We start from the raw sequence: 25318 nt of genomic DNA, 5'->3' as shown, positions 1-25318 counted from the left end.
TATAAATTTGTCAAATTCAAAGCCAGGATCCAAAGATCTGTTCATCTACTTCACAGCACATTGATGCATGCTAAACAGCTTTGTGATGTGGCAACGAGGAGTGGGTAGCTGTTGTTTAAAGTAAAAGGTGAAGCCAAGAATCCTAGTGACTGAACTCAAGGCCTTTCATAAGCCTAAAGTAGCTTTATAGAACCTGGGTTATAGAACATAACGGCTTGTCTGGGCAGTAGATAATGACTGAAAGTGAATAGGGAAAATATTTCCAGCTCAGATACATGGAGCTGCCTCATACCAAATTGTAGGTATATTAGCTTCATACACAGACTGACAATGGCTTTTGAGTCCTTCCCACTTAAACATGGAGATGTCAGGGACTGAACCTGGGGCCTTCTCTATCATCGAGTCATAAAATCATAGAACTGTAGAGTTGAAAGGGGACCCCAAGGGTCATCTAGTCCAACCCCCTACAATGCAGGAATCTCAGCTAGAGCAAAGTCCTTTTCCTTATCCCCAGTGCTCCAATCTGTGGGTCTTGGGTTAATAGAACCAACAGGAACAGGTAGTCCAAGCAAAGTCAATAAGCTATTGGGAGTTGTCAGGGTTGCAAGTTGGAAGTCTTTGGTTGTGTTTATGTTTGGTTGCCCATATCAAAACTGCTGCCTGCCACATCTCCCTGTCTGTATAGCAGTCTAAGGGAACCAGCGCTGCATCTTCAGCCCTGCCATTCACAGGTGTATGGCAGAACAACCAGGCCTGATGTTGTTGTGCAGCAACAGTGGGACCAGCTTTGGATCGAGTGGATCCTGCACTGGCTCTCATAACACCCTTTCTACTTGCGCCTGCCAGTGAGGAACTGGTCAGTGGGTCTGCCATCCATTTGCCAGGAGGTCAGCTGAGCCAGGAGAGTTGGGCAGAAGTACTCATCTGCCTAATCCCCCCCCCCCCCCGGACTTGTTGGGATGGTGGTGGTTGGATCACCATGTTAAGCTCTACACAACTAGGCTGGCAATTGGACACACATTGATATTTCTGTTTGTGCTGGGACCTTTTTGGAGCAACAATGTCTTCCCCTCTATGACATGTTTCCATGCATTCTTTAGCTCTGACTATTGGCTTGTTCCCTTTCCTCTGGAATCCCTGGTGCAACTCCTGCTCCTGGTTTGTGGCTCCTGGCTGAACTTCGAGTGTTGTGTATGGCTCTGTTATGGCATAAGCACATGCAACATGAGCCATAGTCTCCCTGGTAACCTGTGATTCAATGGAACTGCCAACACTTCATTTCAGATCTCCTTTCACCAAGGAGTAGTAACTAGTTACCCTTTCACGAGCTATTTTATGCCTTAACATTGCAGGTCCTATTACATGACCCATGGTGAAAGTAAAGCCAGAGAAAGCAGGGCACATAAATTAAATACCTGCCTTCATTTTAATTCTTTTTATATATGCTAAAAGCAAACAACAGGTGGCTCATCTTGCCAAACATTACGGCTGTACCATAGATCATTTAAATACGCCTCAAAATCATGAATCTTGCAGAATGGGATGACTTGACATGTTGTTTTCAGTCTCCACTCTCCATCTGTACATTGTGGGAGCTTGCTTGATGAGAATGCTTGTTTGAACTGGATGAAATAAAATAAATGACCAGGATCTGAAGAACTGAGCAACTACCTCTATATGCTGAAGAATGAACTACAGGCAACTCCCCATTTACACAGGAGTTACCTTCCAAGGCACCATGTGTTTAAGTGAAATTGCATATATTTCGAGCACCATTGAAAATATCTGCAAACACTCCATTCTGCCCCTGCCACTCCCCGCCTTTGCCCTACTCCACCCCCTTTTCAGATGTTTTTGTGACTTTTTGGGTCACTTCTGGGTTTGGTGTGATGCACATATGCATAGTCATGCACATATTGAAGACACATAAATAGGGGGTTGTCTGTATTTGCTAGATAGTTTTAATTGATGATGATGATTATTATTATTACTGATCCCCGGGACTTCCTATGGGAAGCTAGCAGGATATTTGTGCAACAGCAATCTCCCTACTTTGCTCCTCAGCAATTAGTATTCAAAGACACAGTGTTTAGTGCTGGTCTTTCATAGGTAGCAGTTCCCCATCAAATGAATGCAGAGGGCAGGGGAAAGGAGGCACAAAGAAACTGAAGCTGGTGAAAAGACTAAGCAGGTTAAGGATGCAGACCAACGAATAAAGCATGTGTGGCTAAAGCATGTGAGAATTCTAGATTTTTTTCTCTTGATGTACCCACTCAGAATTAAGATTGAAATGCCATTCCAGTTGGCTTCTATATGTGGAATCATGGGGTACCATCTTATCCTTCACCCCAGGCAGAAAAATGTATTCTACTTGGCCTGCTCTCTCTTCCTCCCACATATACCAACTTTTCTTGAGAAATGTATGTGATCCAGAAATGAGATATCTATATCAGTACTTTGGATCAAATACTCCACTGTATAGTCTCTACAACACAAACCCACAGAAAAAAATAGGTTTGTATTTATTCAGAAGGCAGGATATAGAGCTACAACTCAAACAGTTCTTTTCTATAAAGAACATCAGTAAAGAACAGGAATATAAGTGAAAAGGGGAACCCAGCAAGAGACATTGCCTTAACATTTCTGAAATGTGAGCTCTCTTGCTCAGTGTGTGTGTGTGTGTGTGTGTGTGTGTTTATTCTCCAAAGTATCCTTCACTGAGTGATATTAAATGATTTCCTAAGTTGAGCCCTAACTGCTATTTTTTCCTTTCAAAGAATCCTATTACTCTTGAGTGAAACAGATTTAATAGCAAATTGGATAGAACCTACTATTTGCAAAATAAATCCAGAACATTAATTCTACATCAAGAGAATTCAACATTTAATTTCGTTTGTTTTGCATGTTCCACTGTAAGGGTCAAAAGGATCTAATGTAGACATGCTATATTTTCAAGTGCATTGTGAGGCAGGCAGAGAGGGAGAGAGACAGGATGCTCAATATCATTTATCAAAGAATGAAAAGAGCAGCAAACAGAGACCCATCCAGTGGAAGGTCACAGCCAATAACATTTCTGCAAATAGAAAGGGGCTGCAGAAGCATCAAATGCAAATTACTGTTTGCTGGAGAATTTTAATGGAGTTCTACGTCACATTATAAAATGTTTAATTGTAACCCCCTTTTTAATAACACCATCTGATTAAATGAAAAGATGCCCTGCTGATGGCAATTACAATCTGTCAAATAGCATATTTATTTACAGTTTAGTTTCTAAAGCTGCAAGATAAAAAGGGAACTCTCTTCAGCTTGTCAACGAACTATAATTATTGTGTATCCTTCTGTCAGTTTGCTACATAAAACTTTTGGTCCTAAAATGGATCTAATTATATCTACAGCAACAATTTTATAAATGTTTGGTTTCTCTTTTCCTTCAACCTCTATGGAATCTCTGTTAAGAGGGGAATAAAGCACCATATTGCATTAACATCAGGCATTTCTTAGATTATTTCATGATATTTCGCAGCAAGCTTTGGGAGAGACAATCGGATGGGTGTGGTTTTTTTCAGTTTTAAAAAACTGAAGAGATTTTGCATCTACATATTCTTCCTAATATTGCTGCTTGAATGAAGTCAATATTATCTAGGCAGTGTCATCCCATATTACCCAGTTGTACTCCTCCATTACTGAATGAGAAACTGTGAGTGTGTATATACCTGCACATGCGTGTATTTTTGAGGAGGCAACTTTGTTCATTACTTTTTGGTGGGTTTAATATATGTGTGTGTGTGTGTGTGTGTGTGTGTATAGGCTTTCTATGGACTCTCATGAGGAGGGACATCGGTATTTTCTTTTTTCATATAGTGTTATCTCAGCATAGAGAAATAGCTTCCGAATCAAGCCATCTGGGGTAGACAGTTAAACTGGGAATGCGCATTATATATAGAAAATGCCTTTTGTATCATTTGGTGGTTTTGGTAGTATTTTTAGGGTGCAGTCCTATACACCCTTATCTCTAAACACACTTATCTGGAGATATATTCCACTGAAATCAGTTGAGCTTCATTCAGAATAGATATGTATAGGGTTGTGCCATTGGGCAGAAATTAAGTCTAAGTATGGTGATTGAATTCTCCCTAACATGTTATTCACATTATCCTTGTGCAACTATTTTTTTGCTCCCTCTGTCTACGGTGTACTCACTCTGTTAGAGTTTAGACTATAAGCTTTGTGTGTGCAACTCAGTAATGTTCTAGTTCTGGAAGAATGCACAGATTATCAGTGGGTCACAGCAAGTTCTGCATGTGGGAAATTGCAGTCAAACATAACTATGTATGAGTACTAGTTAGTGTATGATGGGGTTAGCACAAAAAAGCTGGATACCTAAACTCGGTTAGGTCACATGCCCTCTTCTCTGATGAGGCAGGAAGCGAAGCCTTCTCTTCCTGTTCCTTCTCTCTCCCCACTTTGTCAATGATGTGTCTAAGCAAGATCCAAGCTTAGATCACTTGTTTGAAACTATCTTTATTTTCTACCCAAGCATATTCTGCCTGTGTTCTCTTTGCTGCTGCTTGGATAAATGCATTAATCTGACCTTTGGAATGTTTTGTAAGTAAAGCTTTTAAAACTTACTTTACAGTGTGTGGTCCTGTTCATGCTAAGAGGGGTAGAAAGAGGGGAGTGCTGTTTGCAAGAAGACTAAATGAGATAAAAGTGTCTAACAAACTGTATTCCTAATGTTATACTTCTGCTTGACTTTAAATTCTGCTACTGGGTGATCTCCCCTGCTGCAGAGTTCAGCCCTGTGTTTAGCCCTGTGTTTTGAATCTAGGCACACAGCTGATTATTTTGTTATTTACCCCACACATTTGGGTCACAGGGTTTTTGTTTTCTCTCACACTGCGAGCCCTGGTTTTTCGGGATGACACAGCAATCAAATGTAATCAGCCAACACCAGGTGAAGGTATAAAGCACTCAGAGTTCAGCTCACACTTATGTGACACACAGATTCGCTTCACATGAAGTGGTGGAAGATGAGAGAGAGAGAGAGAGAGAGAGAGAGAGAGAGAGAGAGAGGGATGGCCAGAAGTTTCTGATGTGTTAAAGGGAAAGTGGTACTGAGAAGGGAGGAAGTTAAAAATCCTTCTGAGTACATGCAAGCTGAGATCCACAAGTAACTTGAGCTTAGCTCAAACTATAAAAAATGCTGCTGTCATTACAGACAGCTGGCATTTCTTACATAAGGTTCACTACCACCAGTTACAAAAAAATAAACATGTTACATGATACAGAAAAATAAAGTAGAGGTGTTCCATTTCCTCCAGTGTTTTGTAAGATGATTTCTTTAGTCCTCTCATCTCATGAAAATAAAAAATAGGCTTCAGCTATTGGTGCAGAAATGTTATATAACAGTTTGCAGCCTTTATTGCAGCCAATATGATGGAATGCTAATGCTGTGATATTGAGTTTTTGTATGAAGAAACTGAATCCTTATATTTATTTTATTTTAAATAAATGATTTCGTTATTCTGAATCTGGTAACTTTATCTGATCTATGGTGTTCTATAGATTTTTAAAAAATCAAATAACATTCTGACATATTGAAAATTTTATATAAAATAAATTAATGCAAACATTTAAGAATATTTCAGAAATGGAAACAACAATGGTCCTCTTTGAAAGTGGTATTATTCAATATGTCATTCTTTCCTGTAAGCAGCAAATTGGAAATGCTACAGTGAAAGCATTTGAATGTATTGATATGCTGCATTTGCTACAAACTCATAGAAACATTTCTACTTTAGTTTCATGTGTCCTCTGTTCTACCTATTGATGTAATCATTGTCAAAACACTTGTTCAGTAGCCTTTAGAATGCAAAGGGAGCTTTGAATATATGCTAAGCTAGATAATAAACCTGCATTATCCCAGCTTTTGTTGCTAGTACAAAAAAGAGCATTTCAGAAATAAATCCATCACTTTTACTGCCTTTTACTGTCTTTTTTCACTTTAAACTTCACAATTTAAAAATTTAAACCACTCAGATAAAGTGAAATCCATCTTATCTTTTCCTTCTTTAGTTTCCAAAATATGTCATAATGTTGAAAGAATATGTGCTCTATTTTAACTGCCATGCAGATAATAGACCTTTAAAAGAACATAGATGTTCGTTGGTACAAAAAAAAATTAACCTTGGTTTCTTACTTTACAATAAAAAAACCCCCAAACCAACCTTTTCCAAAACAACCATTGTCAGTGAATGAGGTCTTATCTCAATACAATCTAGTAAGTGCTATATTGAATTGCTTTGGACTGATGAGCTCCCAAGAACGAGCTCAGACTGCTAAAGAAAAAGGAAAGGTGTGATGGATGATGGATTCGGGACCTAGGCGGGGAAAATGAGGTTTAGTTTTAGGCAGCATAAAAGAATTTTAAGATATAGAAGGAGCACTTGCTGAAGAGGTCAGCTAGGTCATTGGGGACTGTAAAGAAAAAGTGTGGAAGACAAAAATTTCTGCCGCAAGTTTGGCCAGGATACAAGAAAAAGAGTAGTGACAGAATTGGGGCTATAATAGTTATTATGACTCAGTAGTTGGCAGCTAATTGCCTACTTCATCTCTGGATTCCCCCACCCCGCATAATTAATCACATGATGTGGGGCACACAAACCACTTGAATGGCAATGCCCATCAACTTTGGGAGGGTGCTCAATTATTTTATGGGGGGGGGGGCAAAGGAACCTTGGCCCCTAGGAGTTGGCTCCATACAGTTGCTTGTGTGAATCACTGATGATTCTGCCTGTACCCTTTCCTGTAATATCTGTCACTAGTTCCAGGCGGCTAGTCCCTATCTCCACTGCTTGATTCCTGCCTGGATGACATTTTCATTGATGTCCACTGGCCGAGACTGAGGTTTTAGCTTTCTGAGAAGTGTTAAGGAAGGGCTCTGATGAACACAGAGAAAGAATGAATTAAACAAAGATTTTTCTGTTCTACATTTTATTTATTGTGCACCGCCTAGAGATTGCTTTAATATGAATGATTTTATCCATTTCCTAAAATAAATAAATACCCTGTGATGAAATAACGATGATCACACATAATTCAAGGGGAAACAAACTATTTGAGTCTTATTAAATCATTTTTCTCCCCTTGAGTTTTGAGTTTCTCTCTGCCTGTCCTACTTTAAGATCTCAAAAGAAGGTTGGCTACTTGCATCCCTTGGCCTCGCTCTCCTTTCCCTTGCTCCAGTTGCTCAGTGCAATGATCTATAAGTTCTCAAAGTTCTATTGTTCCCATTTCTTTGCAAGAATCAGATATGAAGCTTCAATACTTAAGGGAACACTCAGCTTCCAAACTCTAACTTCAGTACAGAAGGGGTCACATCCATGAAGCACTGCTGGAGCACTTTGTTGAAGTGCCAGATGCTTACCCTTACCTTCTCTGGGTAGTTATACCTTTTTATTGTTAAGACCCTCCATATCATTCAGATCGCTTTCCTTTATGTAAAGCTGGGATAGTTTATTTTATCTGTAAGTTGAAACTGAAGCAAATTTGAAGTAGTTCCCAAAATTACTAAAAATAACCTTTCACCCAGTAGAATAGAAGGACTATGGTCAAGCTCTGACCTCAAAAAAGAACAGAAAATTCAATGGACTGTCTAGTCCTCAACTATTTTCCAACACTGGAATGAACAAAACACGTGATAATAAGAAGCAAGAAAAAGCAGGGCCAGCTGTGGATTTCTTGCCACGGGTACAAATGTGATCTACGGTTTTCTACTCTAGATAACTACTTTGGACCATATCCAGTCAAAGTGAAAGAACTCTACTTGTGTCTCAGTGTAGGTTTAAATCTAAGCAGGTGATGTAACCAAAAATTTTACAAGCCTGGTTTGGAAACAATGAATATTTCCAGCTCACAATGCTTAGCTTAATTATAAATCAAATACATTTACCTTCAAAGGTTCCACTATGAAGCCTAAACCAGGGTTTCCCCTCCCTCTCTCCCTTGTGTTACAGGTACCAGGAAGCCTAAGGAATAGCTCTCTACCATATACCCAGTATATTTGAGGGAAAGAGTGGGAGGCCTGATATTGGGCCTGATTCTGCTCATCAGGAGAGCAACACACCCTAAATGTTTCTGGACTCAGGAAGAGAAACAAATATTTTCTGATTCTTGGGGGTGGGGGCAGTTTTGTTTGCCGAGTCTAATTCTTAATTGAATCAAGAAGAGTTCACCAGCCACTAGCTCAAACCATTGCATATCAGACATATCTATCAAGAAAGCTACATATGCAAACCACGAAACAGTACTAGATGCTTAAATTCAATTACAGAAGGATATAAGGGCACTTGAAACATGCTTTGAAAAATATGTAGATAAAAGTCTTACCACCGACAGTGAATTTGAAAGCAGTGTTCCATCTTGGCCAAGCATATTGGAGACTGTGATTTCAGGTAGGTCCATGTTTTGTGGATGGAATGGAAGCAGGCCATTATGGTTGATCGGGTGACACAGTGAAGGATAACCAGATTCTGTGTCATTCAAATGTACCAGTGAATGGTCAGGTAATGAAGGTGGAGTGATGGGAGGTATGTTAAAATCTTCACTTTCTAGACTTGGGCCAGGAAAAGACTGTGGAAAGATGAAAAGCAGAGTTTCAGTTAAAATGTCATGAACCCTAAGCCTTAAGGGTAGGATAAAAGGCAGCAGATAAATAAAAACACCGCAAACTTTAAACAAAATGACCATATTCCCCTTTCAAATTCTATAGAGTATTAAGCAGTCATTTCTGCATTGGAAAAGAGACCATTTTAAACACCCTTACACTGTAATAAAGCAATTGCACTACTGTGTGTAGAATAAAAATTGCCTCAAAGGCATAAAACCTTTGATATTTTCACAGCTTCCATTAGATAGAAAACCCCCTCCCCAGCAGCTGAATTCAAGGGCCCCATTACAATTTTCTCAGAGTCTTGATCAGGTTGAATACCTTTTTCATGGGAACTTTGGAAGTGGAATGCAATTTATGAAATTAACATTAGATCAAAAAGACCTCATAAGATTCTCTGCCACTCAAGAACAAAAATAATAGAAGTGTGTGTGTGTGTGCTTCAATGTTGCTCTAAGTTGTACAGGAGAAGAATACATTCATTCAGCTATACTAGAAGAACCAAATTAACCTAGAAACAGAATGTAAGTCTGTTTCTGATACAGTTCCATGGGTATCTACAAGTAGATTCAGCTCTATGCACACTTGTGGATGCAAATGTTAACCTTACACACATATACACCAATCAAGACTGTTAGTGATATCAACTTGGCCACCCAGGACCTACAATCTGTGAACCGCCCTGAGATATTATGATGAAGGGTGGCATATAAATCAATCAAACAAACAAACAAACAAACAAACAAACAAACAAACAAACAAACAAACAGTTTTGGGAGTGAATCTGAATGGTGTTGACAGTACTACCCATTGTCCACCCAACAAATTAATGGTGCTGACAGCTCCTACAATCTGTTTGGAGCAGTAGCTCTCATGACTTTCAGTCCAACAACAGAAACTGGATGCAGCCTGGATCCATGTACAAAGTACTGCTTCCATGCCTGCATTATCCAGCTGGATCAAGTTGTATTTTTGTAACCACATACCAAATTACAATTATTATTATTTTTACATACAAATTAATGTAAAGTCATCCACCTAAACGATAATTTGATTGCATAAGGTTTTTTTCTTTTCTTCCTGCTGGCTGGTGGTGTTAATTAGGCAGATGGTAAATATCCAACAGAAGCAGAGTAATAATTTTCTAAATAACAGTGAACCAAATGAATTATGCTGGATGTCAGCAAGACAAAGGAAAACTCATTTCCTTTCTTCTTCAAGTGTTCAGAATTGTGCTGTGTTTGTTTTCATCAGCACAAAGTCTTGTAAGTGTATTCTTATAACTGAACTATTTTGTGAAAGGGGCTTGTGCATGAGAAAGAGTAGCCTTTGAAACTGTTGTAGAAGCATTAGAACACCTGAAATTATTCTCCCTTCAGGTGCATGTTTACTGAAGCACTGTTTAAAGCAGGCTTAATCAACCTTGGCCCTCCAGATGTTTTTGACCTACAACTCTCATGATCCCTAGCTAGCAGGACCAGTGGCCAGGGATGATGGGAATTGTAGTCTCAAAACATCTGGAGGGTCGAGGTTGAGGAAGCCTGGTTTAAAGCCTCAGCAACATGGCTTATAATGCTCAAGTATTCCTGAATGACTTGAACAACATACACAGGTATAATTTGCTTTCTCCTGAATTCTATCTCCTTTCAATCTCTTGCTTCCAATCTGCTTACTTTGCTTCCATTCTGGCCATATTGTGGCCAAGGGGAAACTGCAATGGCCAATGCACTCTGATACCCCACAAAGGGTTGTTGTTATAATTGCTCTCCTTTACTAGCTTAGAAGGAAATATGACTTAGATCAGGGGTTAGCAAACTTTTTCACCAGGGGGCCGGTCCACTGTCCCTCAGACCTTGTGGGAGGCCAGACAATATTTTGGAGGCAAAAAAATTAATGAATTCCTATGCCACATAAATAACCCAGAGATGCATTTTAAGTAAAAGGGCACATTCTACTCATGTAAAAACATGCTGATTCCTGGACAGTCCGTGGGCCGGATTTAGAAGGTGATTGGGCAAGATCCGGCCTCTGGGCCTTAGTTTGCCTATGCATGACTTAGATGCTCTGAATGTTAACCCTGACTGGGGGGGGGCACCACTGAGCTACTCTCCAGAAATTTGTAAGCAATACTGTTCAAAGTTGCAATGGGAGAAGGAAAATACATGTGTGTCAAGTTCTGGGAATACATGTATTCCAATCAAAAAAGAAGAACTTCTTAGGAAGGGCCTCTCCTAACAGAAACTAGGATATCCATGAAAGACTGAGAATGCCTTGGGAAAGTCCAAGATCCCTAACTTCTGGACAAGGGAATTGGTCTTCTGTGGGTCAACAGGAGAAGCCCATCAATCCCACCTATAAGGTATAAGGTATGGCTTCAGTATAAGGTATGGCTGCCAGGTTTGACTCAGATACTTGCTAGTAAGTTTGGAGGTGAATCATCAGGATATTCTACTGAAAATCTGTTATACATGCCTTGGATGACTGAGTGGCTTGGAGATTCTAACCCAAACACCCCTTTGCCAAACATATAATGTTTGCTTCTTACTGAAAAAACAGCAGGGAAGCACAAGGAATTCTTAGCAACTTGTGCTGTATATCAAGGTGAATGAGCAAAAAGACAACCTTAACATGGTGTCTTTTTTAGAGCTGCCTTATGGCAATGTAGAACAAACTAAACCACAAGTTTTAATGCTCTCAGCAAGCTACCTGTGACTAACTCACCTTCACCTTGTTACATGTCACACAGGGCTGGATCCTGAGAATGAGACTCATTATTGGAATGTAGAAAATGAGGGGTATAACCTATTCAAAAGGAATAGGCCAAACAGGAAGGGAGCAAAAGCAGCATTGTATGTAAAGAATATGAGGATATCCATGATTTGAGGAATAGAGGGCAGGTTAAGAGCATCTGCGTAATACTTAAAGGAGAGTGAAATGATGGTGACTTCACTGTGGGAGTCTCACACGCTCACTTATTATATGAAAATCAATCTATGTTTTGCTAGAGATAGTTTAGACATAGTGGAACTGTGTTATAAATATTTCTCTAGCAACATAATAGTAAAGAAATGTACACTATGTGGAAACTAACAAATTAGATCATTTCTATTTTTCCAACTCAGAGGGACGCGGGTGGCGCTGTGGGTAAAACCTCAGTGCCTAGGGCTTGCCGATCGTATGGTCGGCGATTTGAATCCCCGCGGCGGGGTGAGCTCCCGTCTTTCGGTCCCAGCTCCTCGCCACCTAGCAGTTCGAAAGCACCCCTAAGTGCAAGTAGATAAATAGGTACTGCTTTATAGCGGGAAGGTAAACGGCGTTTCCATGCGCTGCGCTGGTGCTGGTTCGCCAGAGCAGCTTCGTCACGCTGGCCACGTGACCCGGAAGTGTCTCCGGACAGCGCTGGCTCCCGGCCTCTTAAGTGAGATGAGCGCACAACCCTAGAGTGGGACACAACAGGCCCGTACGGGCAGGGGTACCTTTCCTATTTTTCCAACTATGTCAATGAACTTATGAAAGCCAGAACCCCACATCCCACCACTAATTTAAAATACAACTGAGATGTGTCAGTGTATCTGCCTACAATATCAGGTCTTGTGACAGAACAGTATGCTATATCCTATAGGATCCAGTCATTCACATTCTAACAAATTATCAGGTTCCAGTATGTACTGAAGGTCAGCAATGTGAGTGAATTGCCTGACACAATACCAGCTAAGTGAGTCTAAACTATTGTCTCTTAAATGGACTGTAAAATATGCCCAGTAACACTTCATGGCAAAGCACAGAACATGACTTAATAAGTGAAGCTAATATATAATAATTATAATGACATCCTGACTATCATCAAAGTATTTGAAAATGAAAAGATAGTAATTAAGTATAAATATATGCCACCTTTCTCCTTTGGGTTACATGGAAATGGCTTTGTTTCCTGATGCTTGTTCAGTGACTAATTCTAGCTTGAATTCAATCACTAAAATTTGACTGCTTTCCAGCAGTTGCGGTCCACCTCTCTTTCCCCACAAATCTATTAGACACGAATATTATTGACCATACTTTACAGAAAGAATGATGATCTTAGTGTGGTAGCAAAATGCAACCTAATCATTAGTAAGCTATTTAGCACTTTCATTGGGTCAAGCCTTGTAGCTTATACCCAATTACACATGCTTACATCATAGTGACTTTAATGGAAATGAGTATTTTTGTAGCTAGGAATAGACTACTGTAGACATAATTTGTTAAAACAGAGGGAAAGCCACAACATGCATCTTTCTGAAAGTTAGGAGTATTAAGAACCAAGCAGTGGTCAACATTTTTCAACTACACATAAAGAAACTAGGATAGCGTAGAACTAAAAAATCAGGGTTGAGGAATCTATGGCTCACCAAATGTTATTGGACTCCAGCTCCCATCAACATGGCCAATGGTCAGGGATGATAGGAGTTGTAGTCCAGCAACATCTAGAAGGTGACAGCTTCTCTTCCACCGATATAATACATTACTGTACAACACTTCTATCTACTTTATAAATCATCTTAACACTCAACAAAAAATGTCCAACAGCATCACTGATATGTCTAAGTCAATGGTCCTGTAAAGAATTTCTTATATTTCTTTATTGAACAGACAACAGCAATAAGTCACAATCGTTTAAAAACACACACAATAAATTAAGTCAAGCAGAAGTCATCAAGAGCATATTGTTGCAGAAGGTACATTTTCCCTGTGAAGTGTTCATCAGTTTCTTTAATTCACATTAGATAAAGGGCAGTGCTTCAAGCAAAACATTATTTTTCCACTACAAGACCAGGAGAATGTTGACTGCTGCTTAACTGATTTTTAAAGCGGCAAATTCAGAGTCCCCTAAAAGGAAATAGGTGTTTATTAATTAAACATGCCATTTGAATAGCTTCCCCAACTATTTTCATATAGGTAGTGACCCAACCTTAAACTGGTTCATCACAATTCTATGCATGCATATTTACAACTATGTCCCATTCAATTCAATGGGGGTTACTCCTCGTGTGTATAGGATTGCTGCTGGCAGCAAAAGGAAAAAGCCATGCCAACAGATAGAACCCCATTTCCACGGAAATTTAAGGCAGCTAAATGGCTGCAGATGCAATAATCTATTCACTGATTGTACTAGGTAATTAGTAACTGTTACTCAGAAAGTAACCAAGCAGCATTAGCTCCTTGTGGTCATTATTACAACCCTCACCAAGTGCTGCTTGGAGAATTCCTTAGCAGTCACATTTTGGGGTTCAAGAGGGTTCTGTTTAACAATTAAAGGAAACCAGGTGTTTTTTTGGGGGGGAATGAATTTGGGAGGTAAAATAAATAAGGATAAAGTAGTAGGATACGAATTTGCTGAACTAATTGTTAAAAAGGGATATAAAAAAGGGAGGCGTGAGGAAGTCAGGAAAATAAGTTAATTGAAGATGAATAATTGGAAAAGAGTGATCTGTGTTTTTCTTATTCTGCTTTTTGAGTGTTGATTGTCTTTTTTTGTTTTCTTGTTAAATGTTTGTATTTTATGTATCGTGAAAGTTTGTATTGTTGTGTTTTATATTTTCTTTGTTTTTATTGTTCTACTTTTTTATTGTTAAACTTAATAAAATATTATTTAAAAAAAATAAAGGGCATGTTTGAGTCTTGTGGCACCTTAAAAACTACCAAATATCTTAAGCAATATATACATATCAATATCAAATTTGTATCCATTTACTCCTTTGTGCAGAGACTGGCCTGTTTGTCCAAGACAGAATCCAGAAGGACATTGCTGCCAGATGATGCTATATATCACATTGGAAGATGAACGGGTGAATGAGTCCTTGAAGTTGTGGCTGACATTATTAGGTTCTGTAGTAGTTTTGCCCAAGCAGGTAAAAACAGTAATGACCATTGGGGAGCACTGGGCCCACAAAGCTGCCTCATAGCAGTAGTGTCACTGCCACACACCAAGACTGTGAGGACGGTGTGTGTGTGTGTGTGTGTGTGTGTGTGTGTGTGTGTGTGTGTGTGATTGGGGCAGTTTGACCTCACTGCCACTGTGCCCTGCCCCTCACTGCTCAGTACATGTCAGCAGCACAATGTCAGGTGATTAGATCTGTGGTCCTCCATGCCAGCCACTCCTGGATACAGGGATAGAGTTGGTATCTGGGTTTGTTGCAGGGTTTGGTCTTTCATAGTTCGTTTCCAAAGTTGTACATATACGTAGACCCAAATATTTTTAGATAGCATTCTGATCTTTGCTTGCGACAATATATAGTGCTACCAGGGACTAAGTCTTGTCCTTCCCTAATAAAGCTATCCAAAAGTAATAATTGAGTCCTGTCATATGATACATGCTTTTTTTCTATGCTTCTTCTTAACTGTGATTTTTGGTTGTCTTTTATTCTATATTTAAAGAGATCAAACTGCATCCTGTTAGAACATGTGAGGTTCATGATGTTCCACTCCATTCCAAACGTACTTTTTTTTTACATTTTAGAGTATTTTCCCCTCCCCCCTTTCTTTAAAATCTTTACTTCACTTTTCAGCTATCAAAGTGGCACATATAGATAAAACAAGATTTTAAAAACCCATTGAAAATTATTTCCTTCTGCTCCTCTTCTTCTTCCCTTACATCAGCCATGCAGTCTGCCACCCATTACTTTTATATTTTAGTGTTTGTGAAGCATAGAGCTTTAGTATGAAAATAAATGTCCAAGTGATAATTTTCATCCCTCAACCCTGAACACAAATACTTGAAAGTACCAGTAAGTTTTGCTGGAATCAATGATGCTTGCTTGCAAGTACTGTTTTATAGACTCGGTTGTCAGATAGCCTAAGTTATACTGGAAATAAACGCAGTAGAATTAATCAACGCCACACCAATAAAAACAATGTAGCAATCAAACTGCAGCATAAAAATATGTCTTAATATTAACATTGCTACTACACAACAATGTATATTATACACCACATTTAACCTGTCAGATGCTTCATTAACATCTTTGATTTTAAAACTGGCAATGAAGATGCTGTGCTTTTCATTACTGTGATAGTCTTAGGCTGCAAACCTAAAGTCGCTTACTATGAAAATATTTCGTCATAATGCATATCAGAACACAACAAGGTGTACTATGCAGAAAGAAAGGAAATTGGGTTTCCTAGGGTGAAATCCAAAATTACTCTTACTAATTCTCTATTAATTTTTACAGAACCTATTTTCTAGCTGAATTAATCTGATGGTCGGGGAGGGGGCAATGCACTCCGGTATGTGAATAGGTGACTCCCTAATATGACAAAGACAGCTGTATTTTAACACAGTCAGATTTTGCTTAGTATTATTTCCCTTTTGAATCCACCTCTATTCTACTATATACAGCAAGCCTGCAAAGTACGCACCTTTAATTTGTGCGCATTCAGTTTTACGAGAGTAACCAAAAAATAATAATGGGGGCAGGCGGGTATAAAGGGTAAGGAAAGAGACTGGGATTCTGGAGAAAATGACTTTGGTAAACCTACTCCCCATTTAACCCAACATGTTTTGACTACATACAGTTTTAGCTTTAGGCATGATACCATATGTCAACTGGGGCTTACTGCACATTAAAACACACACACACACACACACACACGCACACACACACACACACACACACACACACAAGCGTTGGATCTAAAGGTGACTTTCCACTCACAAACAGTCCTTTCCTGACAAAAGGGGCATCTGAATGGAAACAGAGGGGACGACTGTCACCAGTTCCATCTTCCTTTGTAATCCCCCATGTCACCTCTTATGCTGTTTTTCGGGGTGAGGCTCATATGAGCTGCAAGCAGGAAAGTAAATCAGTAAAAATCTCTTTCCATCCTAGGATGCGACCCATTAATTCAGAATTAGAAGTAAAACTGAGCCAAAATGATTCAGTTTCCGTTCTGCTATTGTCAAAAGAACTTCCATTTTCTGATTTTGACTGCTGCTCTATACAATTTTGTCGTATTGCTTCTCCACTGAGCACCACTCAAAGGGAGCTGAAAAGACTACTTTAAAAAACAACAACTCTAGGTGGCCATACAGTCCTAAGCACCTCTTGGAGGAGAAGGAATCTGATCTTAGGGACACAGTTATTGGAAGGAGTATTCAATTTAATCTGCAAAATTAGGGTGGATGAGAAAAAATTAAATCAATAAAGACTCACAGGATGGGTAAGCCTTGTGTGAGAGTCCAGCGCAACATCTAACAGCTGAGACTTAGGACTGGATATGCAGTCATTTGTACTTACAGTATATAGACTATTATGAGTACCTCTGGTAGCTCTTCAGACATTTTTATAAACTGCAAGAAATATGCGAGCTATTAAAAGATATAATTCTGAAAAACAGACTGCCGTGTGAGCCGCCAATTTAAGGCAACAATATAAACAATAGTAACTTGTGTGCTCAAGTGAAGCATCTTTTTAATTTTGAGTAATGAAGATGTCAAGCCAAATGCTAGAGTAGTTTAACTTAATTAGGTGTCCTATTTTTCCAGGCAGCCTTTCATTTCCCATTGAAAACTCAGCTTGTATGCAAGGCAGCAAGAGCAATTTTGTCTGTAATGAATACCTCTGGGATTGCACAGAGTAATCATTTGAATGCTATGCTGAAGACGGGTTTGAGTAACTAGTTTGGGCTTGTTGAGATGCCAGACATTGTGAGATTAACTAGATTAATTTGTAGCCTCCTATCATTATTGTTTCACTGGGTCAAGGGTCAACAGGTCAAGCTCACTTTACAGAGGGAGCCTTTGCAGCAAGGAGTAGGTCCACAGTCGTTTGCCTAATAAGTTGTTCAAAATACTTTAATGCCCACAGATAGACCTAGATGGTCATCTTATTCATGAAGTTCATTCAATATTCCCCATGGTTGTTTATTTTTAAACTGCTGCCCTAGAAAGTTTCCTAGAAAGGAGCTTACATTTTATGATACCTGCAGGGTACTTTTTACACCTGAAAAGAAGCACAGAAGAACATACAGTGCATATTTTAAGGGGCATTTTATACTGGGTATGAACCATCCAAGGGTATGTTATCTCACGCAGAAAATAAAAGCAGGCATTGTGAGCTGGGAGGAAATAACCCGAGCACTTTCCTGAAAATGTATCATTGGATGATTGATTTTCTGTTTGCCTTCTGGAAGATAAAATAATAGCTTTTGTTATTTTTGTTTTATTGATTAACAGAGAAGCCAGCTACTGCAGCTGATAAAAGTTGTATAACACATTATAGATAGCATACAGTGTTTAAATTAACATATCTTTTTAATGAGGTATAGCCTTGCACAAAAATTAATAATAACTGTAATCCAGGCTTATATTGAACTATAAAGGGAAGGCATCAGACTGCCAATATCAAAGCTGTTTAGGATAACAAAAAAGTGTGGAAAAATAAAGGAGTGCAATGTCAGGTCCGGAAGACCAATTCATCAACAAAAAAATTAGAAAGCAAAATGCAAAGGTCATTTCCTATGACATGCAGTGGGAAAAAATAGGAATGAATTTACCCCATCTTATCAAGTAATTATAGAGCCTTTCAGATGTGTTTCACTGATTTAAAGGCTGGAATTGGTGAAAATTAATTCATAACCTCAAACATAACAATCATTATATGTTAAAGCACTAGATCTTAGATACTTACGGAAACTGGCAATGCCCATTCCGTAGGGCATCATGTCTGATGTGTTCTCCAGGGTGGTGTTACCTATTACATAATCATAACCAAGGGACTCTTGATAAAATACTATGGTCATCTTTTCAGGTTTCTAGAAAATACTCAACTCTAAAAAGTTCCATGATATGTAACATGGAAAATACTACCAGGAGGTGCAAACAGATGACCATGGAAGATTGCCATGAGGCAAAGGCAAAAGAGTCCCTTATGGGTGCACATTCCATGCTATTTTAAATATCATCACACTGAAGTTCAATTATTAATGAAAACGTCATCATTTACTGTGTGATAATGAATATCTGAGCGGCGAGAATATTTTAAAAGCTGCCTGGGATGCATAACATTACACCAGATATTTGTCACCAAGAATACAATATTTACATATATAAAATATACACAAGCTTAGCAGCATCAAACAGTCTTTTGGGACAAACTAAAAGAATATCATTATTTTTTATGGTATAGTTATACTTCTGGCTCATTTCCAAGAACGGCTTTCTGTGGAAATCATTTCAAGTCTGGAATTATGCTGTTTGCTTGCAGCAACATCACAGGAACTGTAGTGAGCCATATGTTGCTACTTAGCAACTTAGTACATAAGTCCCAAAGCATGTACTGATTTGAAAATTGAACAGAAATGATAATTGTCAAGTGATGCTGTGAGGCAAGTTGTCTTGGATTACCAAGCTATGCAGATGTTTGATGTTATACTTTTTTCCTGATTGACAGTTGAGTTTTTACTTATGTTAGCCTAAAGGTGATGAATTGACTTTTAAAGCCTTAGAATAAGGCCCTAAGATGCCTCCATGAATATGAACACGTTCTAGTGAACATAAGGAATTTGAAGTTCAGCTTTCTTAGTACATTCATCTTATTTCTTGTTGTGAAGTATAAATTCATGAGAAGCAGCATGAACATTTTTCATCTGTGGAATTTTCCTTTCTTGTCGCATTTTGAATACATGTATTTAAAGTTTAAAAGTATAGGCTGTAGACAACATTAAGTCGTTTTCAGAGTATACCTGCTGAAAACAATGCACATGACAACCTCAAGTCTACTAGTTTCAATGGATATACTCTGAGTAAAATCATAAATATAGATTAATCCTACAACCAATAAAGGGCATTTTAGCATCCTTTTGGTAAATACCTGAGATGGTCCTGTGGCATAAAATGTGTAACCAACTTCTAAAAATACCTTAAAATATCCCAAGGAAGTGATACCTGGTATTTTAATATGCATAGTATAGACATATCAGCAGAAGGAAAATGGCTCAGTTGGAAAATGTGGAGGTACATTCTTTGTTCAAAACTATTTAAGACAGACATAATGATTCTCTGAAAGGTAGCAGCTGCTCTGTAACAGCAATCATTCAGAGAGTTTGTACTTCTACAGTTTCAAACAAATTCAATTAGCCCTTGTGCTTCAAAGCCCTTAAGGCATGAACAAGATGATGCCTGGTTGCTTTAATCTAACACAGTACTGCTAAACTTGTCAAGACAGTTTTTTGGATGTAAAGGTTAAAAAAGAATATCCCACCCCCAATTTTTAATCAAACAGTTCTATTCAAAACTACGTGCAGAGTTTATAGCAGTCTTAGCCAAGCAAGTTCAATCATAGAAGTTCCAAAAGGCACTCTAAAATGAATTCAGCAGGCAACTGGGAAGTAATCTTCTGGGAACACTCTCTTTTTAAACACAGCTTTAAAAAAGAAAATATTCAACATCATGACCCAGTCATGTTAAAGTTTTTAATTACAGAATGAAGGGTATGTGGGTGTGTGGTAATTTTATATATATATATATATTCCATACTATGTTACATCTGCCATATATATACCTGCCAGCATCAGAAACAAATGTCTGGACTAGCCAGACCTGATTCAGCATGAACTTTTGTTTGCTTTTTAGTATTTTATTGTCTGGTCTGTTTTGTAACTCTGAAGGTCTAAACAGGCCATGTGGTGGGTTAGAATTTATTGGGGGGAATAGGGTGCCCTTGCAATTGAATACACCAGTTCTTTAGACCAAACAGACCTGAACGTGATAAGTTAAGCAATTTGTGGCACCTGTGGCTTATAATGATGAAGTTGTCTGTAGTCAGATAAACAAATAGCATGCACCTGTAAAGAGGATTTCCTAAAGGTAAAACAACTGCTTGGGAATGATCATGCTGGCAAAACAGCTGCTTGCATTCTGGAGAGCAAACGAGGTAGTGTCTTCAACAACTGCCAACTCTGGCGTTTTATCAGTGCTATCTCATTAGCTGGAAACAAGGCTTAAATGCTTTGTTTATAAATTATGATTATTTCTGATTGCAGCAGTTACTGATAGTGCCACTCATTTGCAATGCAACTCTTTGAATTTGTTTAATTACAATTTGAAACAAGGCAGAGAAGATTAATTAACCCACCTGGCTGGCTGGCACGTACTCCTGGCTCGGCTCTGACATACTCATATACATGTTCTCACCGTCAAACTGCAAATGAAAAAGAAATAAATATACATTTATTTATTTATCTATCTATCTGTGGATTAAAAATTAGCAACTTTGAACGCTTCTAGCGTCAAGTGACAAACGGTCGCCATTAAAAAATTATAGCCTGGTTTAAAAGATGTGTAACTGCAAGTGCACATCTTGTCTTTGATGTTCCTGTTGTCATCCTTATTGACCCTGGATGCCAGTGATTAGGAGTAATTAGTGCTCTAGTAATTACAGCAGGCAATGAATGGTTTCCTTTCATCTGCAATCTGTTTTAAAACAAAATGGCTCATTTTGTGCACCATGTATACTTATTGCAGTAAGCGGTAGAGAAAAGCAGAATAATGGAAAAGTTAAAAAATGGCTCTTTACAGAATCTATGTTTCAGTACTGATAAATAACAACTTATAATTAAATATATTAAATACCCATTTAAAAATAAGGAAAAATCTTTAGAAATTTGAGGTGGTAAATATATGTAGCTAAACAAAGACATGTTAAGGCAACAGCTGACTTGATAGAGTGAAAATAAATTACTCTCTGCTACCTTAACTGAAATTACCATCCCCAAACTGATGGAATAGATATACATTTCATGTTATTCAGTACAGTTGTGTGATAAATCTCTTTGTCAGTGTAACATTACATAACCTATTATATAAATACCATCAAGTACACAGAACTATGAAATGAAGACACGTTTTATCGCCAAGTGTTGTTTATTTCATACTTCATATTCCACTCTTAAGTATGCATCTAAATGTGCATGTAATTCTCATTGTTTTCCTACTTAACTTTAGAAGAAGATTAAGAGACAAATCCTGAGAATTGTACTATGCTTGTTAAAATTGTTTCTCCAAGGTATTGTTGGGTATATTTTGTGCAATTTACTCACAGGTGTAAGAGATCATATAAAGTTAGAGCAAGGAAGTAATGAAGTTTTTGTTTTGTTTTTTAAGTATATAACAAGGAGCCAGGATTTTATCCCAACAGCATTCAAGTTACAAAACCTACCTTTTGTACCAAATCACTTTCCTGTATCATGTTATTTTAGAGTACTAAACAATGCAATCCTATACAGTCTAACTAGCATTAAGCTCCATTGAGTTGAATGGAGCACAGTTCCAGGTGAATGTGGGTAGGATTACAGTTTTAATTAAACTAGGTTTTTTTTTTGGAAGCCTCTCTGGCTTGTTGTATCCAGTGTTTAACTTATGCAAAGCTAGCCTTTTTAGAATGCAATCTTATACCCACTGACCTGGGAAACACCACTGGACTCAATGGGATTTGCTTCTGTGTAGACATGTATAGGATTGCCCTGCTATCATTTTTGACAAGAATTAAAATGACAGGAGTTAAAATTGAACTCTTTCCTAGCTTCCTCCCCATCCTTGTTCACTCACACTTTTCCTGAAAACCATTTGCAGTAGGAGAAAGTAAAATCATTTTAATCTGCTGTACCTACAACAAACTGTCTGCTACTGCCCTAGACAGTCCAGAGAAAGTCCACTGACTCTGGAATGAGGTTTTCTGACTCACAATTGTTTAACAATAGCAACAATGTCTTTTTCCTACCTAATCTGCGCTGTTGAAATGAAGGTAGCCAGCAGAGAACTTTTGTGTGAGAGAGCTGTGAACTCAGTTCTAATACTGAATAAAATAATAATCCCTGAATTTGGAATGTGCTCAGAGGCACCCAGTTCTTCACTTCTAGCTGTATGTCTTTTGCACCACACCCTGGTTGGTAGATCCTGGATTTCTAAAAACAACCCCAAACTAGATCTAACAAGCCTGAAGTCTGCCCATATATAAATGTTCAAATTCAGATTCTTATGTGACATTCTTAAGCCAAAAACCATTCCATTGGATATAATGGAATCTACCTCTCAGTATGGGACTGTGCTGTTAATTTACTAGAATCAACTCATCAGCCAGACTGATGTCAATCCAAGAATATTTATAGTCCTCTGGCTTAACTGGTTTGACTATGCTTTCTTTAGCTATATGATACTTAGCCTGAGCTTATATATCTGGGCTTCCAAGTGCCATGCTAGTCGAAACCCATTGTTATATGAAAATTAATATGATACTTCAAACATGATAAATTACTTCTGACAAATTTTCTTTTCACATTAAATTGGTACTGCATGAGCAGTTGGGTGAAACCAACAAGAATAGGAAGAAGACTATCAGGATTCTGTAGCATGATTCCTAGTAGAACTTGAAATGAATGAAGGATTCTATACACCTTGTAAATGAATAAAGTAGTATGCAGTTAACACTGTACCCTAACATTGCAGTAGGACTTTTACCTGAAATTTGTATGGCAGAAAGTAGTCAACCCTTTCCGCTCAAATCACTAAATATTTAATGTGGCAAAGGAGTGGGTGGTTGTGCCTGCAACTTCAATTAAAATCTTATGCACACTAACCCAGTAGTTGATTTTTATCATGGTGCAAACCTCATCCTTCACAAATTGCCAGCATGATGACACATGGGAAGTGGAGCCTCAGAGCTGACACCGGAGTCACTGCTGCTTAGCTGGATGGGCCTAGGGCAGGATGGTGGTGAAGTTATCTCAGTGTACAGGTTGACCACTGCTGAGATTCCTGCCATTACACTCATGTAGTCCTCATCTTGCTGTGTCTCTTTCCTAGCCCAGCCCTGCCAATGTCAGGAGGGTGACTCCACCCCACCACTGCTGGTGAATCAGGTCATTAGCATGAGGGGATCTGAACTGCTCCTCCTCAGCGCCTGCAATTTGTTTGTTTCTGGAAAGCGTCCTTTTACTCTGATGGGACAATTTTGCCAATCCAAATTGTTGGTGTGTAGGTGCACAATCCAGACTGGAAGCACTCCAGGGGCGAATAATTAAAGCCTCCCTACCCTCACTCCCCAAATGCTAGGTTTTCAGTCTGAATCTGACATGGCAATCTCTTAAAAGAATCTCAAGGGCAAATTATATGATGAATGTGTCATGTAGCATGGCTGAAAGACCCTTTATGTACTGTGGAACATCCAAGCAGACATGCATTAGCAAGATATTCTTCCTATACATGCCTACTCAGAAGTATATCCCATTTAGTTCAGGTAACTGTGTTGAGAATTGTGGTCCAAAACAGGCTGTCAAACCAAGTTATTTGAATTAAAGACAATTTAGTACCATGTAATCAATGACTTAATTAGATTGTGCATTGTTTATGTGTACAAGTCCTTTAGAAGACTATTATCCCCTCTAAAAACAACTAAAAATAAAATTAATTAATTAAGAAAAACCAGCTAGTGAAAGAAGCACTACTAATGGCAAGAATCCTTATCTGTTTTCAAAAATAGTGTGTCTGAGAACTAAAATCCAAACTGAGCTATATATTTTTTTATTGAGCAATTTGAATGTACCTGGTCAGCTAGAATGCTACATCTCAAAGACTTAAAAGAAGAAATGTCAAGCTAGAATGTGAAGGACATGAAAGGTCTGCATATACTAAAGCTTCATATAATACAGTCAAGCAGAAGAAAATTAGGTGTAGGAACTATTACAGTGGGAAACCACCCATGGAGAGCAACAGAAAATAAAGTGTAAAACCAAGACTGAGATAAAGAAAGAACATTATGAGCAGAATAACACTTAACAAATAGCTCTAGCATTTTTCCAGTTGGAGGTTAAAAAAAAAGTTGTGTGGATAAAATTTAGGGATTTTCATTGCTATGGTAAGTGAAATTCTGATACTTTGTACAATCTTGCCTTCTAATGGTTCCACCAGCTCAAGTTTTCAGGATCTGCACCAGAGTTTTTCCCCAAAAAAGTTTCTGCTATTTCTCCCCTATCAGTAAATTTTATTTCACTTCCTTGATAAAAAGGTCTAAAATGCTCAATTTGGGCTGCTGATCATTTTGCCAAACTGCAATATGCAATATTCTGTATCAATGCTCTACATTCACTGCCAGCTAAGAAATCTGAAAAATTTCAGTGAAAACTAAGTGTGCCCATTTGTATTACATGCTTGTTACTAGGTCACCAAACAAAGGATTTATGTTTTGGACAGGTAATTAAAGCATGGATGTTTACAGTCTATGTTATGCAAGTCCCAACTGTTGAATATACCCTTGTGTCCTTTGGCTGACCAACATAGGCAGACAAGTACTTACCCAACACAAACATTACTTAAAGGATGCAAGTATCGTACCAAAGACCTTGCAGTCCTATAATGTACAAAATGCCTTTTCAGTGGCATCAGTACAATGCTCTCCAAAAGGAGGTTCACTTAGCATCAACGTTGTCAGCTTTTCAGCACCAAGCAAAAATATTGTTGTTCACCCAGGCATCTGGATCTTTGTGTGGTTTGTGAGTTGTTGTTTTTTTTGGGGGGGAGGGGGCTATTCTTGATGTTCCTTTAGTTGGGTGGGGAGTGGTATTTTTCTTATTCTTGATTACTGCTGGATGAACACTTCTAGTTTCATGCATGCTTTCATT

The 25318-nt window shown here is 38.4% G+C and overlaps 1 protein-coding gene across 2 annotated transcripts in view; it reads right to left on the bottom strand.

Moving 5' to 3' along the window:
- TOX (thymocyte selection associated high mobility group box) overlaps window positions 1-25318 on the bottom strand; it is a 195336-nt gene that overhangs the window by 68199 nt on the left and 101819 nt on the right. For both annotated transcript variants that reach the window (XM_053396071.1, XM_053396072.1), the window contains exons 2-3: window positions 20779-20844; window positions 8389-8631 (exon numbers count right to left, since the gene is read on the bottom strand). In XM_053396071.1, the coding sequence (XP_053252046.1) occupies window positions 8389-8631; window positions 20779-20844 (309 nt within the window). The remainder of the gene's footprint in view (window positions 1-8388; window positions 8632-20778; window positions 20845-25318) is intronic.

Source organism: Podarcis raffonei, chromosome 7 (genome assembly GCF_027172205.1).
Source record: "Podarcis raffonei isolate rPodRaf1 chromosome 7, rPodRaf1.pri, whole genome shotgun sequence".
NCBI classification, from domain to species: domain Eukaryota; kingdom Metazoa; phylum Chordata; class Lepidosauria; order Squamata; family Lacertidae; genus Podarcis; species Podarcis raffonei.
This window is presented reverse-complemented; position numbering and strand designations above follow the sequence as displayed.